Source organism: Botryllus schlosseri, chromosome 12 (genome assembly GCF_051294905.1).
Source record: "Botryllus schlosseri isolate E-star chromosome 12, Bs_hap1, whole genome shotgun sequence".
NCBI lineage: Eukaryota > Metazoa > Chordata > Ascidiacea > Stolidobranchia > Styelidae > Botryllus > Botryllus schlosseri.
This window is the reverse complement of record NC_137247.1, coordinates 19,593,921-19,609,557: the sequence shown is the minus strand read 5'-3', so window position 1 is coordinate 19,609,557 and position 15,637 is coordinate 19,593,921. Positions and strand designations below refer to the sequence as shown.

The window sequence follows — 15,637 nt, the reverse complement described above, 5'->3', positions numbered from 1 at the left end:
GCGCCTACGCCGATAAGCCAGTTACCTCGACATGTTGCCTCACCAACTGATCTCACGAACTACCATTCAAGCTGCTACCATGAAACAACATATGCTGCCCGAAAAAAAAACGCTGCTCTAATAACTGCAGATCTGTCTGTACCGCCACTTGCAGTATTCAAAACACCAAGCTCTACATATGAACGCCTCAATTTCCAATGATACACAAATAACAGTAAAACGCTCCACAAGCAGCACAATTAAAAGTTTGGTGAGTACCGTTAAGAATTAAATATGTGTAAGTGTAGTGTGAGAAATTACGATGATGCAGTTTGCATATGAAAACACAAAAATTGATAAAAAGTCGTAGTACCATGATGAACGAGCTTAGGCAATGAAGTGATTGAAATTAAAAACGAAGAAGCACTTTCCAGCATAGCTTATAATAACAGAAAGAAGTCAGATCAATCTTCTGATCCATCCAAGTTCAAGTGAACATACAGAAGAACTCCAATGTCACGTTGCCCACTATCCATTGCGATATTGATGGCAGTGCTCCCCTCCTGAAAACAAAGTATATTTTATTGCTGTAATGACAATACATTTGGGAGAAAAATGTTTTTTCGAGAAGTCCTAATATGCATGCAGATTGCAGAACATAGCATTAGAATAGGAGTTGGATAAATATTCAATTCTGTGTGCTGACAATCCTGTCTGTTTGAAATTATCAATCGAATACCCAACTTGGCCTACAACATGCTAAAAAGAGGTCATGTACAGTACACTGTACACAACCGAGTCAAGTCCGAGTCCAATTCAGGGAGCAACGAGGTCGAGTCAGAGTCATAGCGTTCAGACTCGAGTCCAAGTCATGGTGTTTTCTGTTCAGTACCGAGTTCCAGTCAGGTTCAACTCATTTTTGCAAAACTCTTCGGGTGAAATTGAAGGAGTCGGATTCATAATATACTCAATTTTCTCACTCTAAACATGTTTATTCACACAGATGAAAGAAAGTGTCTGGGCCTATTTTTCAATATCGGCCCTGATATATGAGCGAAAAATAATATCATATACAACATATCGAGTTATGCACAATGACTCGAGTCATTACAATCCTGGGCACAGGCGTCATCCGGCAATCTCAAAACACTATTGTAGAAATCGCTCAAACACTTCAACATGAAAACAAACGCGATAATATGTTTGAATCTAGCGAGACTCACATTATCGGCGATTGTCGGATCACAGTCGGGATGCGCCAGAAGCATCTTCACCAGCTCGATATGACCGTGCTCGGTGGCACACATCAAGGCAGTCGAGCCGTCCTCGTCCTGAGCGTTTACGTCTGCGCCCGCGCTCAGCAGCAGCTTGGCAGACAGCACGCATCCGTGACTGACTGCCAGCATCAAAGCCGTCTGACCGGCCTGCCTCGCGTGTAAACAAACGTCTGCTTTCTGTAACAAATGATGTGATACTTATTGATTACCTGCATTGCTTCTCGGGTAGAAGCAAAAGTAACGCCATTAATTTATACTTAAGTACGGGCAGAAGTAGCTTTTTAAAGGACATGTCAAAACTACGAAAGAACGCACTCACAATGAATGGAAAGAGAAACATGAAAGAGGAATAGTAACCAGCAATGAAAACGAACTGTGACATCGGACACTAGGTCGAGATGGATGCCAGTTTAAAAGATTACATCCTCCTATCTGTTCATTACATCGCACTGTGTCTTATCGCATTGTGTGCATTGAGTGGGTCTTGATCAGATGAAAATATAATCAGACGATTATTGATATCATTGATGGAGGTATTGTATACTTTTAGTGGTGAATCGAAGGTGGGATACCTTCGAAATCGCGAGATTCGTCTTCGCTACAGTATAAGACGACTAATGACATCAGAAATAAACCAATTTTCGAAAACACATTTCGCTACCGCCCGCAGAGGGGCTATTTTGACATGTTGATACAATAATTTCGCTCACAAAAGCAATGCAAACCTATCCCGAAACTACACTATACATTACAAGGCACAAAGTAGTTTTGTGCCAAAGACTGTCAGTGATCAACAACTTGAGTATGTAGTCCATGTAGGCAAAAGCTACTTGAGTATTCCAAAACATTGGCAGTTCTTCGCAACTGACCACGTCTGGTTTCAACTTACGGCGAAAAGCTTGCAAACGGCATTCACGTCCACGTCTGATTCGATTCGCGTGATCGCGGCAAGCATGCTGGCAGTGTATCCCGCTTTATTATACAGATTGGCGTCAAATTCTTTCACATCGACGAGCGCGTTTATCGCAGCAAAGTTTCGGTGCGACACGGCGTAGTGCAACGGACAGTTTCCCTGAAAAGGCATCTATATGAAGTGTTGGGTAAAATCGAATCGCAGATAATTTGAATCGACTACTCCAAATCTTACCCGAATTGAATCACCACTTTTGAAGATTCTTTTATTGACCAATATTTACAGCAGGACATTAGTGGAATGAAAGTGTAGTTGATGTAATTTGCATAGCATGAGAAGCATATAACTATTGAAGCTCTTTGATTTATTTATATATTTATAAGCAGATAGGTTAAGCTCAACGTACTATTTTTATATGATACACAAACTCCTTCAGTTGGCACAAACTAGGTTTGCATATTCTGATAAAAATTGACAAGGTTGAAAAATGGAAGAAGCCCACTCCAGCTATTTGCTCGCCTCCATTATTGGAAATTTGATGAAGTGACGTCATAATTGGTGATACCACTATTAATATGAAAAGCTCTTTTGAATTATCTACTAGTTGCTGAAGATCATTCCTGGGTAGTGTCACACAAAAATATTTGGGTTTATTTCAATATTAATATATTATTCAATTGTATAGAACTATCGCTCAATGAATTTATAACATAATCAGAGATCAAATGACGTAACGGCGTCACAGCCACGCTCTTTCCAGCAGCGGAAGATATTTTTAATCATGTAACCACAGATTATCGTTATTTATTCGCTAAATTGAAAATCCAAGGAAACTTTTCGCGATTACAGTTCCACGATTTCATGGAAATGTTGACCCATTTTCATGATTTTTTTCGTCAAAATACTAGATCATTCCTACCTTGCCCGGTCTCTTGCACAAAATTTCCAAGGATAATTTCTGCCAGATGGTGGAGATAAACTGAAGGCGGTCCCGCGACAGGCTAGTATCATAGTTATCGGGAAGTGTATGCAAAACTACTTAACTCAAAGACAAGATACAATCGCCTAACCACAGTGTGATTATTACCATTGATTCTTGCTTAGAATTTGTTCCGTTTTCCGAGAATACTCGATTTGAATATATTTCAAATTGGTAGATATTCCGTTCGCTCAAACCTAGCACCTACCGTATCATCCAGAGAGTTGACAACTTTGGAGAGCGCGTTCGATGACACAGATCGCATCTCCCTGGCGAAGGCACAGATATTGTCGTGGTTTGCATTTGGGGACGACGACACAAAAAACCATTCCTCTTTCATAATTTCGAGAACATCCTGGTCATAAAGATAGAAAAGATTAGCGCCGCGTAAATCACAGAGAAATAATTGAATAACTGAATATATTTTCAAAGTTTCTAAATCTCTATTTGTACGAGTCATCAGTCACTTGACATCTTCGCAACGATGCTTCCTACAATTTGAAAGTAGCCACGATTGATCAATTATCAAAAGTATGTCAACCCTTGACCAAATCAGATCAGGACACCACAAGGATTAGGATATCATGAAAAAGGGAGGATGATATTTACGAGATCATACAAATATGATACAAGAACATACCTGGGGCATGTCATCGGAGGACTGCATAGCAATTGACCCGACTTCGCAAGCATCCCTCACCCGTGTTGGCAGTGTGTACCTACACATAAAATTTTCCATCACTCTGGTAAAGTACGCGATGATGTGACGCATACCTTTGAATATCGTTGCGTCCGTTGTCAGTCTTCGATGGGCTAAGTTCTTCGACACCTACACTTGTCGATAAAGAGCTGCTTTCGTCGCACGTGCTATCAAGTACCACGCCGAGTTCTTTGTACTTGCGTGCCAATAACGATTGCTGCTCGTCGAGCAAAATTTCAACCTAAAACAAAATTTTATAAGTCAAAAGATCTGATGCACAAAAAATTGATATTGAAAATATACAACTCTGCATGAACACCACATCGTTTTCAGAAGTAGGCTAAAAGGTAAAATTGCTATATACTATAATATTGATAAACTGGAAGGTAAGAAAAGAGTGGGAGAATAAGTGAAATGAGCACAAAATCACATCTGAACGCGAATACCACTTCTAGAGAGCTGGAGAGTTGGAGGCAAATTTGCGAATCAGGATATTTCTGGTTACTTGGGAGTCGGAGTCAGAGCCCTGGTTATAATGCAGTATAATATTGTCCTCCCAAGACCAAGTCCACCACTATCAGGATGACCGTCGAGTTTACCAAGTAGCTGGGCATACAGGAGAATTTCGGTAGGATGCAGTACGCTACAACGCAAGTACTGCGGGCCGTAACACTGTCTAAAGACGGCTTAATGAATTTGTTATAGTTGAAAATGCCACATTAATATCATGGGTCTCTCATGATTAGTGCAATAATGACAATTTCACCGACCGTAAACATAATTGAAATTGACTTTGCATAGATTATCATTACCAGATAAGTAGGCTACTACATCATTACTAAAGGCAAATCGAAAAACGCACAGCTATAACAAACATGAAAAATCCCCGACCTTACCTGCCCGACGTAATTTCCGATCTCATTTTCATCAAAGTCACGGTACTGCAGATCAGATGTGTCAGTCGCGGCATCGCAATGAGTGCCAAGACCCAAAACATCCTCTTCCCGTCCGTTCACGAAGCCATTCGCGACAGATTTTGCAATATTATGGAGATTCACAGCCTCGTACAAAATTTCGGTTTGAACCGAAATTTCGATGGTATCAACAATACAATCGATTTCAACATCGGCAGTCCGAGGTTGGGCTTGAACTGACGCCTCTAAAATTCCTGCTCGAATCGAACCGACGGCAGTGTCAATCAAAACAGGCCCGAATTGCACAGCAACGTCCTGTTTTTCTACAGTGGTTAGTGCCGCGATTGGGTCTACCGCAATGTCACACATGACAGGCTGCATTTGCGAAGTAAAATCTTGTGTTTGCACTGGTGGGGTGATTGTGATAGGGTCAACCCCACTGTCACACAAGACAGGTTGAATTTGAGAGGCAGAGTCCCGCGTTTGTGTTGTCTCGATTGATGAAATCGGGTCAACACCAATGTCAGTCGACGCGGGCTGAAATTGTAATGCAAAATCTTGTGTCGGTAAAATTTCTTGCGCTGGGATAGGGTCAATCGCTGTGTCGTGTACACAAGGCTGAACTTGGATAGCGGAGTCACTTTTTTGCACTGTATCCGCTACTACGATAGCGTCGAGAGCAGCATCTCTTGAAGAAGGTTGAAACTGCGATGAAAAGTCACATAACTGTATTATATCGGTGCTTGTGAATGAATCGCCCGTGTGGGGTTTGAAACCGTCAAATTGAACGTCTGCGTTTATTAATACTGGTTTAGCATTCATTCCTGATTCCTTCAATTCGATTGATTCCGTGTTACACGAACTATCAGTATGATCATTTCTGACTTGAAGGCCAATATCCCGTGTAGCCAACTCAGTTTGAGCACCTGTACTGTTACACGATAATCGAATATCAGCCTCGCAAAATGCATTACCGGTGGAAGGCTTTACATTAACAGAAAAGTCAGCCACGTGCGTGCTTTGAACCAATCTATCGAGAGTATCGTGAGCGATTGTGATATCCGTACAAGTTTCTACGTCAACACCGCAATGTATTATCGCGTTACATGAGAAATCTGACGTTATCGGCCTAAAAGAAACGGACTTGTCGACGCTTAAAACTTCTGTGTTGGTACACCGGTCCACAGACACAGGAAGAAGATCTTGAGTGGAAGTCGCGAAATCTCTCATGTCACGCACGGTCTGCGTTGTCGCATGACTACCAATAGCGTGCACGTTCACGCTAAAGTCTGCCGTGTTAGGAAACGCCGATGCTGATTTGTGTACGTTAACTACAGTGTCTGTTTGAGTGTGATTATCAATGGTGGAACGATGATGCTCTATTTCCATCTCTGTTTGCGAAGAAGTGGTTGAAAATATGTGAAACTTTTGGAAATTCTCGCTCGGAAACTTCGGCTCGACTCGAATATCTTCTTTTGGAGGTGTGTAGCTCTCGACGTGGACGCGGGAACATTCAAAGTTAATCGCTGCACGGTCGGTGTTGGTGCCGATAGATTTGTACTTTCTCCTTGGGGGAGGGGGAGGCAGAGATGTCGGTAAATTCTTTGTCGTATCTGCAAGAGAACAAAAAAGGCCTAGAAACAGGTACTGTGCAACCAAAACTGCGTGAATTTTATAAGTTGTCTACAAAAATGATGCTAAACAAATTTGACTGATGCCAACCAGTAGAAGTAATGTTATTTGAGTTTTTCGTTGGTAATTCTGGGATCAGCCGTCAGTGCTCTTTTTCAAATCCAAAGTTTTCGACTGCAACAACTTCGCCTCTACCGGTTGGAATTGAGTCAAATCTGTTTTGCATCGCTTTTGTAGACAACGTATCAACATCACATGGTTATCAGTAAAACTTGAAAACCTTCTTCAAATATTTAATAACAAATCCAAAATTTTAAAACTTCAAAAGCTTAGCGATTACCGGTGGAATGAATTAAAATTTGGTGAGCATCACTTTTAGGGAGCCTGGCGATTTAATCGCTGAGCAATCAGGATTTTGAAATAAAAGTGATGAACCTTTTACGAGACTACAAGGAAAATAATGTCTCAGTCATACATCACATTAAAGATAATTTGGCATTTTTCGAAAAGTTATACCTCTTACATTACCCTTTGTAACAATGCTGAAGGTTGATAACAACTTCACAGAAAGTCGTTTGCACTAAAGCGTGTGGCTTTGTGCTATATTTTAGATGTGGTGATATGACATATCGGGGTTTCAAGGCTTGCAAAGGTGACAAGGAAGTACGGAAACTATAATTCTAGTGAATAATATAACTCTTAGTTTTCAGAGTCGTATAATATCGACACTCGGAAATATCACCTCTCACAGACTCCAATCATTACAATGAATACTCAATCCTGATCCGAGTATTCAAATCGTTAGGCCTATCCCCATCCCTAATCAACATTAATAAATATATTTGAATTTCTGTTAAATATTCCAATTCATTCTCACTGCATATCATCATCCTGTCCATTGAAGATTTCAACGTCTATTTGGAAAGGCTTGCGCCTCGATTAACCTGCGCTAATTTCAATGAGTGGTAATCGACAGAAATATAATTACGAACGCTCAAGCTTACTTTTTGTAGAAGAGATAGTAATGATCATTAGGAATAGTAGGTTTTTGTGAATAACCAACCTGCTATTACATGCACCACTGCACAAGTGCACATGCTTATCAGACTAAGAACCTTTGAAGCTTGGAAGGTACCGCTGGCATGAATAAGCAGTTACACAGCACATCCCTAGTTAGGTCACTAATGAAATATTATAAGCTATCTTTGAAATCGAGGGTGGTTCCAATAAATACCTGTTTCCAGTGCTGCTGGGTATTGACAATCGATCAGACAAGCTACATTTAGATAGGGGATCAATTACATTCCTCCTAGACTGTCACTTTGTGCTTTCAAATTAAACTATTTGAACACGGCTATCATTTTTCACATGAACTACAATACTTCGAAATACGATCTTCAATTTAAATGTCTCGTCAAAACAAACCTCGATTGGTGGGGAGCCGACAAAATACCTTTACCTCGTTGTTGAAATTTTCAAAAAGTGCAAAATTCTTCAGAAATGGCAGTCTAGTGGTTTGTATTTGAACGTTTAACTGGCAGAAAAATCTAACGTTGTTACTAATTGGAAAAAATAATATAAAATCACAGCATCATTTATACTCGAGTATCATCGGTCACTACTTTTATAATTTCTGATTGTACCTCAACTAGCTGGGATGTGCGATGGGATGCCAACTGCCTACCATCATCACAGACACCTCAAGAGAATAAAATGTGTATTAACATGTACAATATGCTAGCATAATATACAGTGGTAGTTACCAACCAACGATTGCTGACTTCTGCCGAAGAGCCTGCATTTGTTCAAGCATTTTCACTTTTTCTTGTTGCAGAACGGAAACTTGCACTTTGAGAGCTGGAATTTGCTTGGCCTGTCAAATACACTGTATGGAGGGAAAGGATATTTGATAACACGCCATATAATATATTTTCCACATAATCCAACATGCCGCAGTACGCAAATTTTACACTGCTACAATATACCCTTATCTAATGACAGCTTTACTTTTTGGAATGTTCCCCAGCTTGACCGTGAGAAAAATTTTCGAAGGAAATTGATCTGGTAAAGTTGATCCTATGAATATGAATAAAGTCAAATCCTCTCATGACAGGTTAAGTATAGGTCTCATAATTACCGGGTACAAGTGTACAAAGACATCAATTTGCTTTTCCTATCGAGTGGGTGTTGGTTTTATTGTATTTTTCTGAAAAATCCCAGTAAACGGCAAGAACATAGACCTAGAAATAGAACTACAAAAATTATTAAGCAAGAATTTGTACTTAAAATTGAAAAAGTAAATTTCAAGATCTTGCGCAGACAACAGTACCAATGCGAAATGACCTTGCATGCTCATTGCTCATGCCTATTGGTCAACACAAGATATATGAACTATGACATGCGAAATGAAAGGGGGATTCGGGCTGCGAATATGATAGGAATAATAACTAAAATTCAAAGTCCACATACACACAAAATGATCGAGGACTATCGCAGCGTGTTCAATAAAACCACAATTTTTACGATTTACCATTACCTTCAAATTGACCCAAGTAGAATAAAAGAAAGAGGCGTTTCATAAAATAGTACTTTTACTTGAAATGACTAGTCATGATCGTCAGTTTTAACGCAATAAAACCAACAGAGCTGGGCTGGAACAAAGTACTGCTACTTTTTTCGGCATACTCAAGCAGGTTTTGCCAAATTGCATTACTTACTCAAGTAGCTACGTTTTCAGACAGCTTCAACTTCTTCTCAATACTTGGTTCGGGTGAAACTACTCGTATTTTAAAATTTCAGATATTACACAGTAGAGAGTGGTCATCATTTTCATGGGTGAAATCGTCGTACCAACTGGGCAACACAGCCGCTGTATCACGGTACCAAATCTACATTCTGAAAGTGCATACTTGAGTACTTTCTTTCATTTTCTTCTTCCACTCAAAGCACTTTCTACCAGGCTTGGAATTGGCTACTTCTACTTGTAATTGAGTATGAATTTAGCGTGCTGCTTCATTTCTACCTGAGTAGCAACACTGATCACTTTGTACACCTCTGGCAATCAACGACAGCAAATCTACAGCAGCTTGCATCAGCAATACTGAAAGTATCAATCTCATAGGCAGCTTGCTGCAAAAAGCACAGCACGTCAACAGCGTGTACCAGGTAGGCTACCTCGTTTTCGAGAAACTTCAATCTGTTCAGAGCCGTCGCCATTTGCTCACGCACGGTCTGCAGATTTTGCGACTGAAACGGCGGACTTTTCGTTACAGGCGACGTAGATTCGTATTCGGCGACCTGACGACAAATTACAGCTTGTCGCACGCGTGCAACGCGAAAGTTCAACACAAGACTACATGCAATGGATGGGGGATGAACTGAACATTCATGTCGACGAGACGACCCGTTATCTCTCGTTATCACATATCCAATGTCCAGCATTAAGTTCAGACCTAAGCGTTACACAAAGGAGAAAACGTAAGTGTGTCGTTCATAAAATGTGAAATGTGAATACTCATAACACCAATATCCAGTTGCCAGCAATACAGGCATACAGCTACGGTATCATAAAATGAACAAAATTGATTTTAAATTCGAACCAGAACAGTATGCTCATGGTTTATTCCTTCAGGATTGTATTATATTTACTTTTTCAAACCAAAATGGCTGATCAAAATCAGTTATTGAAAAAATGAAAGATTAAATGATAATATACGGTATCAAGTGCTTATTGAGCACTGTACAGTGTTCATTATATCATATCATATCACCATCATTGTATTATTAGATAGTCAAGACATGGAATTCCGACCAAAAATTAACAGTGAGCTTGTGAGCAGAATGAAATCTTTCCCACGTTAAAAAATAGGCAAACTCTAGAGCAGTGGTTCTCAACCTTTTTGGCTTCGCGGACCCCTTTTCATCGTCACGGACCCTCGCGGACCCCCTCAAGTTCTAGCTCAATGTTAGCTCTATTATGGTGCAACCTTCATCTGTCTTGTGCAAATATGAACTGTAGGCTTGTGATAAACAGCAAAATAATGACTTTTCTTCAAGATAACATCATACTAGTTATGTTGAAATTGGTTGACTTCCATTATTTCAAAGCTAATTTTGCTGCTGTATTTCTTGAAGTACGTTGTCGTGTTTTGAAAATCTGCGTCTTCGTTTTGATACGAACGAGGAGTGCCGAAAACCATTTCCGCAAAGATAGATGGAAGCTAATGCAATATTAACGCATAACGCTTCCGACGATGTACGATCGCAACACTTATGGCACCAGAATGAAGAAACACATATTTTATGAACATATCACGTCCAGCATCTAGCGCAGGGCCTGCAGATAGTTGCTACTGTGAAAGTGAAATCCTAATCCAAAATTCGAGACAAATTTTATGCTCCAAATAATGGATCCGCATTTTCCAACCAGAGAAAGACTGTCATTTAACGACTTGTTCTGTTCGGGTTTACATATATATTTACGAGCAAACATTTTCGACCATGAACAATTGAACATTAACAAGACAAGGCTGCATACCAATATAACTGGTGATATGAATTTCAGCGTTGGGGCGTAATGCTTTGATACCAACGGAACATTCCTTGTTCATAAAAAAAATCAGCATAAGAATGCGCCAAATCTGATTGCCGAGCTTTGAGAGCAGGTATATCATTGTCCGATTTATGACGAGTGTCAGCCGAAAATATTCGGGTTCATTTTAATATGAATATACTATTCAATTGTATATTGAAGTCCTGTACCTCCAAGAAGCAGTTCCTTGCATTGGGACCAATTATCAAAATACTTCGGAAAATTTTTTTTTCAAACCACTGTTCAGTGTTCACTAATGTGATGAGACTTACAACTTCTAATGGAGAAGGATTCGCAGCCATTACGTAGTCACCATGATTGACTATCTCCATATTTTATTTTTTACACAAACCCCCACAAAACGTCTCTAAACAGCAATATGTTTGTATCAGCAGATTATTGGAATATTGGTAATGAAAATGAGTTTCCACACTACGATAGTCCATGTCAGACGAATATTATGATGATATGAGTCACGAGGTTTTAGCGGTTGTGGTGCGAAACCACCTCATGCTTTCTCAAATTAAAAAATAAAATAAAATTAGGGTTATCAACAATTTTAAAAATGTAGAGGTCTCGCGGACCCCCTGAAATTGCTTCGCGTACCCCTAGGGGTCCGCGGACCCCCGGTTGAGAATCGCTGCTCTAGAGGCTATTAGGCCTACATGAAAAATATAACCTTGATGGAATTAGACTTAGAAACAATATGATCAAGTTCCCCACAGGCAATAGAGCTAGTTTTTGGGGCCATCATCGAAACTGCTAGAATTAGTTGTTACCTTACTGCTGTTGGCATCAGGGCCAGGAGAATTGCCCGCATGATATTCTTTGTACTTAAAATGTTGTTTACTGTCGGCATGTCCCGGCTTCTTCTTACGATAGGATCTAGAATTAGAAAATTCTGCATCGGGTACCAAGTCTATGATGAATCTTCTAGTACTGCACTCTCAATATAGGCAGAATATTTGCAAAATAGGCATACGCCAAAACTTGCAGTCATTGTACTGCATTTGCAATATTGTGTATCTGTATAATGAGACTTGGTCACTATTTAATGTTCATGTAAATTTTCAGTCAAATTTCACAAATCACAATCTTGACGTATTCATTCGCCAGGTTGGAATTGGTGACAACGTCACGCAGGATTTTCTGTTGAATTACTTAATTATTCTATGCAGAAAAGCTCTCATCACGAAGGATTTATTTCAAAAAATGAACCGAGATTCCATAGGGGTTCATTCGATAATGACTCAGGAATTAAGTCTCATACGAATAGTAGAGTTGGCCTAAAAAGTACAATGGAGCGCAAATATTACAACAATCAACATTGCATAACAAGAGCCAATACCATTACGGACCTGAACATATCAAGACGCCTTCTCGTCTCCCAGAGGGTGGATTCCGTGCTGCTTCTAGAATTACACATATCGTTCGAAGACTCCGATCTGAAACAAGAACCAAACCTCGTCAAATTAGATTTGAGGACCCTAATATCGAGAAAATACATTTACCGTGAATCCACGCTTGCCACACTGCTTCTTCCGGAACTGGAACGAGAAACAGTCTCCTGCCCTGCTGATAAATACATTGCAGCAAATTAAGGAAAATCCAATAAGGATCATTATCCCATACAAAAACCACAAGGAGGTGAGGTGCTGAAGTGCTGATGCACTGCCCCTCGAATCAATAATTAGGTAATCCACAGGATTGAGGTACTTGAAATTGTCTAAATTGATCGTCAATTAGGAAGGACATACACATGCAGAGAAAGATCTAAATTGATTCAGTGAATGGATACAGTATTAGTATTATTCCCCTCTTCAATATCTGAATATTTTTACCAATTAGAAGAATAATCTCTCAACCCATGTGCTTTGGGTGAATGTGTAATTAGGCCCTACTGAATTTATGGCACAGACAGATTACTGCCCAAGGTGTGACTTGTTCGTCATAAATTTTCAATAGCACAGCTATCACTAAAATCCATAACCGAATGTGACGAAGTGCGAAGCTACAAAACTTGACAAACATTGTTCAAATAATTGTATTCCATTATTGTGCATTATGTCGTGAGCCAGAAGCACTTTAGCTTTATAGTGGTTTTGACCTCTTCAGGGGGTTGCTTTCAAGTCTCGTTTACAAACTGCATTCTGAGGTGTTGATTACACGCAATATGGCAGACTACAATGCCAATGCTATTTATCAAGTTGGTTCTTATCCTCTCAAAAAAAATTATGATTCTGATGATCAGTCTGACTTTACCTGCACTGCCGAGAAAGACAGTTTATTCAGAACCAATTTTCAAGCAGTGCCTCATAAAAAGTCATGACCTCATATGCAAATTTGAATCTTTCAAATCATGACTAACTTTCCAAGAAAGCACACACACATAGCTGCATAGCCGAAGGAAACAAAATTGTAACATTAAAGGCGAAAGTGCTATATTTGATATCTCAGGTATGTATGGTCACCATAGAGACCATGATCCTGCCGTCATCAGACTGCATATCCTAATGAATTGCTCAAAACAAATACAGTATACTTGAAGAATAAGGTGTTTTTGTCATTTCAGAAGGGTTACGAGAACCAGTTGGTGATTTAACATAGTGCTATTTACGAATAGGGTTCAGAACAATCGTAAAGTGTAGCATTAACATAGTATTTCTGGTTATAGGGGCGAATTGCATTTCAACACATACAATCGTAACACAATTCAAACATTCATTGATTGTAAAGTGGCAAGTGACGTCTACAGTCTCTACATACACCCTACAGTCTCTACATACACCGAGGTCATGGAGACAGATTCAATATAAATATGTCAAGGTGACGAACTACTGTTCATTAGCCTAGTGTGTTCCTAATTACACTGTGGTTCATGATTCACCATTATTAGTCACTTACCCTAAAATGCTGACATATGATAGCAACTGTTGAAAAGTGCACACGCAGCAGGCATTCTCTGAGATATACTTTGAGTCACTACACAATACAAATTAACTAGGTCACTACCAGCTCTCTAAAATACCTAGCACAATAATTATAGTGTTATTATGTTGAATCAAGGAAACAATGATGAGTATGACATATTCATCAAGTTATACCAGTACTAACATCAGCACAAGAGTTCAACACTGGTTCTCACCAAAATTTTGGCAATATTTCAAGAAGTCCAGATTGAAGTGAGTACCATATGGGGTACGGAGGCCATATCCTTCCGGCGTCGTTTGAGGATGGATTTCTCCCAGTTCATCTATAATTGCAAAGTCCAATATAACGTTTTGTGACATGTGATAGGAGACTAAAGAAGTCCGACTTAGACAGACAAACTTGTGTCACATAACATTAAAAATAGATGACCAGCTTTGAGTTGATGGTGTGTGCTCACTGCTCAGTAACCAAGCACTAACTTAACCCAGTTGAGTGTTGGCTCAAGAATTTGAATTTGCATCACATAGGCGCAACTACTTGATAGACCTATTTCAAAGAACCAAAATATTCAAATATCACAACAGACTTAATCATTTCGGCGAATAGGCCTACTCAGTTAGTTTGAGTAGGATATTTCATATCAGTTTGTTCGAATAGGATATTTCATATCAGTGCCAAGCTGTACCACTACAAATAACAATCTCTACCTGGAAAAACGCAACCTGACAATCCCAACCAAAAACAGGATATGTTAAGAGATGCATGGTATCCTTAAATGCATGGCTGGCATGGCATCAAACAAACTAAATAATCGCAGAGGCAGAGATAGTGAGTTCAGTCGTGAATATCTTATCACCAAGAAAGCATTATTGATTATTCTAGGAATGTAGGTTATTAATAGGGCAAGTTTTTGTTGCAGTTAAATCCGTGGAAAGTTGCATTTATTCATTTATTTTTGAAGAAAGTTGCAAAAGTTGCATTTTGACCACATTTTGCTGCTCGGTTGACTAAAAAAAAAGGGGCAATTTTCCGGCTAAGCTCCCGAAAAACCCGTAAAATCGTTACTTCGGTGCTGTTTTACGGTGTGTCAGTCGAATTCGGCCGCGTATTTCACCAAAATCGAAAATACTTTCATGAAAAATCGAAAAAGTTGCAAAATTTTGGAATAAGTTGCATGAAAAAAATGGACAAAAGTTGCGAAAAGTTGCACTATAAGATTCCTTCAAACAGCTTAAAACAGCATTCTACATATCTTACGAGTATTTAGGAAGCTGCCGGAAGCTGTAACAAAAAGTTGCAAAAACTTGCCCTAGTTATTATATTAGCTCAGAAGCTAGCGTAGAATAAATTTCAACGCAAAAAATTCCAATAGAGGACACATTCCCATCATATATTTTCTTGTAAATGAGTAGCCTACCATCAGCAGTTGTGATACCTTGATCATTTTTACAATACTTCACCCGCGATAAGAATACCTTATATAGGCCTACCTATAGGTGGCTCTGACACTATAGAGAAATCAGTGATAAATGTTGTTCGTCATGGTCAATACTAGTGTAACAAACGCTGTGATTCTATGAACTCACCGGATTCCCGCACCTTGCCGCCGCCTTCATGACTGGACAACGCTGCATTTGAATTGTTGTTGCAATTTAAAGAGCCATTCTGATGTTTAGACTGCTCCATACTTGGAACGCACAGCCCTATGTCAAAAGTTTCTA

General features: G+C 39.5%; 1 protein-coding gene across 2 annotated transcripts; it reads right to left on the bottom strand.

Annotated features, from left to right (window-relative positions):
• Positions 1 to 173: 173 nt before the first annotated feature.
• LOC145451585 (uncharacterized) lies at positions 174 to 15,637 on the bottom strand. 2 transcript variants are annotated; one of them, XM_080329794.1, is made up of 14 exons: positions 15,503 to 15,637; positions 14,131 to 14,238; positions 12,497 to 12,560; positions 12,344 to 12,430; positions 11,765 to 11,870; positions 9,569 to 9,691; positions 8,162 to 8,267; positions 4,745 to 6,375; positions 3,923 to 4,089; positions 3,789 to 3,867; positions 3,357 to 3,503; positions 2,146 to 2,328; positions 1,203 to 1,433; positions 174 to 542 (listed from the first exon to the last, which is right to left on the bottom strand). In XM_080329794.1, exons 1-14 carry the CDS (start codon positions 15,600 to 15,602, stop codon positions 444 to 446), a joined length of 3,231 nt encoding a protein of 1,076 aa, XP_080185920.1. In that variant the 5' UTR covers positions 15,603 to 15,637; the 3' UTR covers positions 174 to 443. The 2 variants fall into 2 exon arrangements, with proteins under 2 accessions (XP_080185920.1, XP_080185921.1); XM_080329795.1 differs by having other exon boundaries at positions 12,497 to 12,557.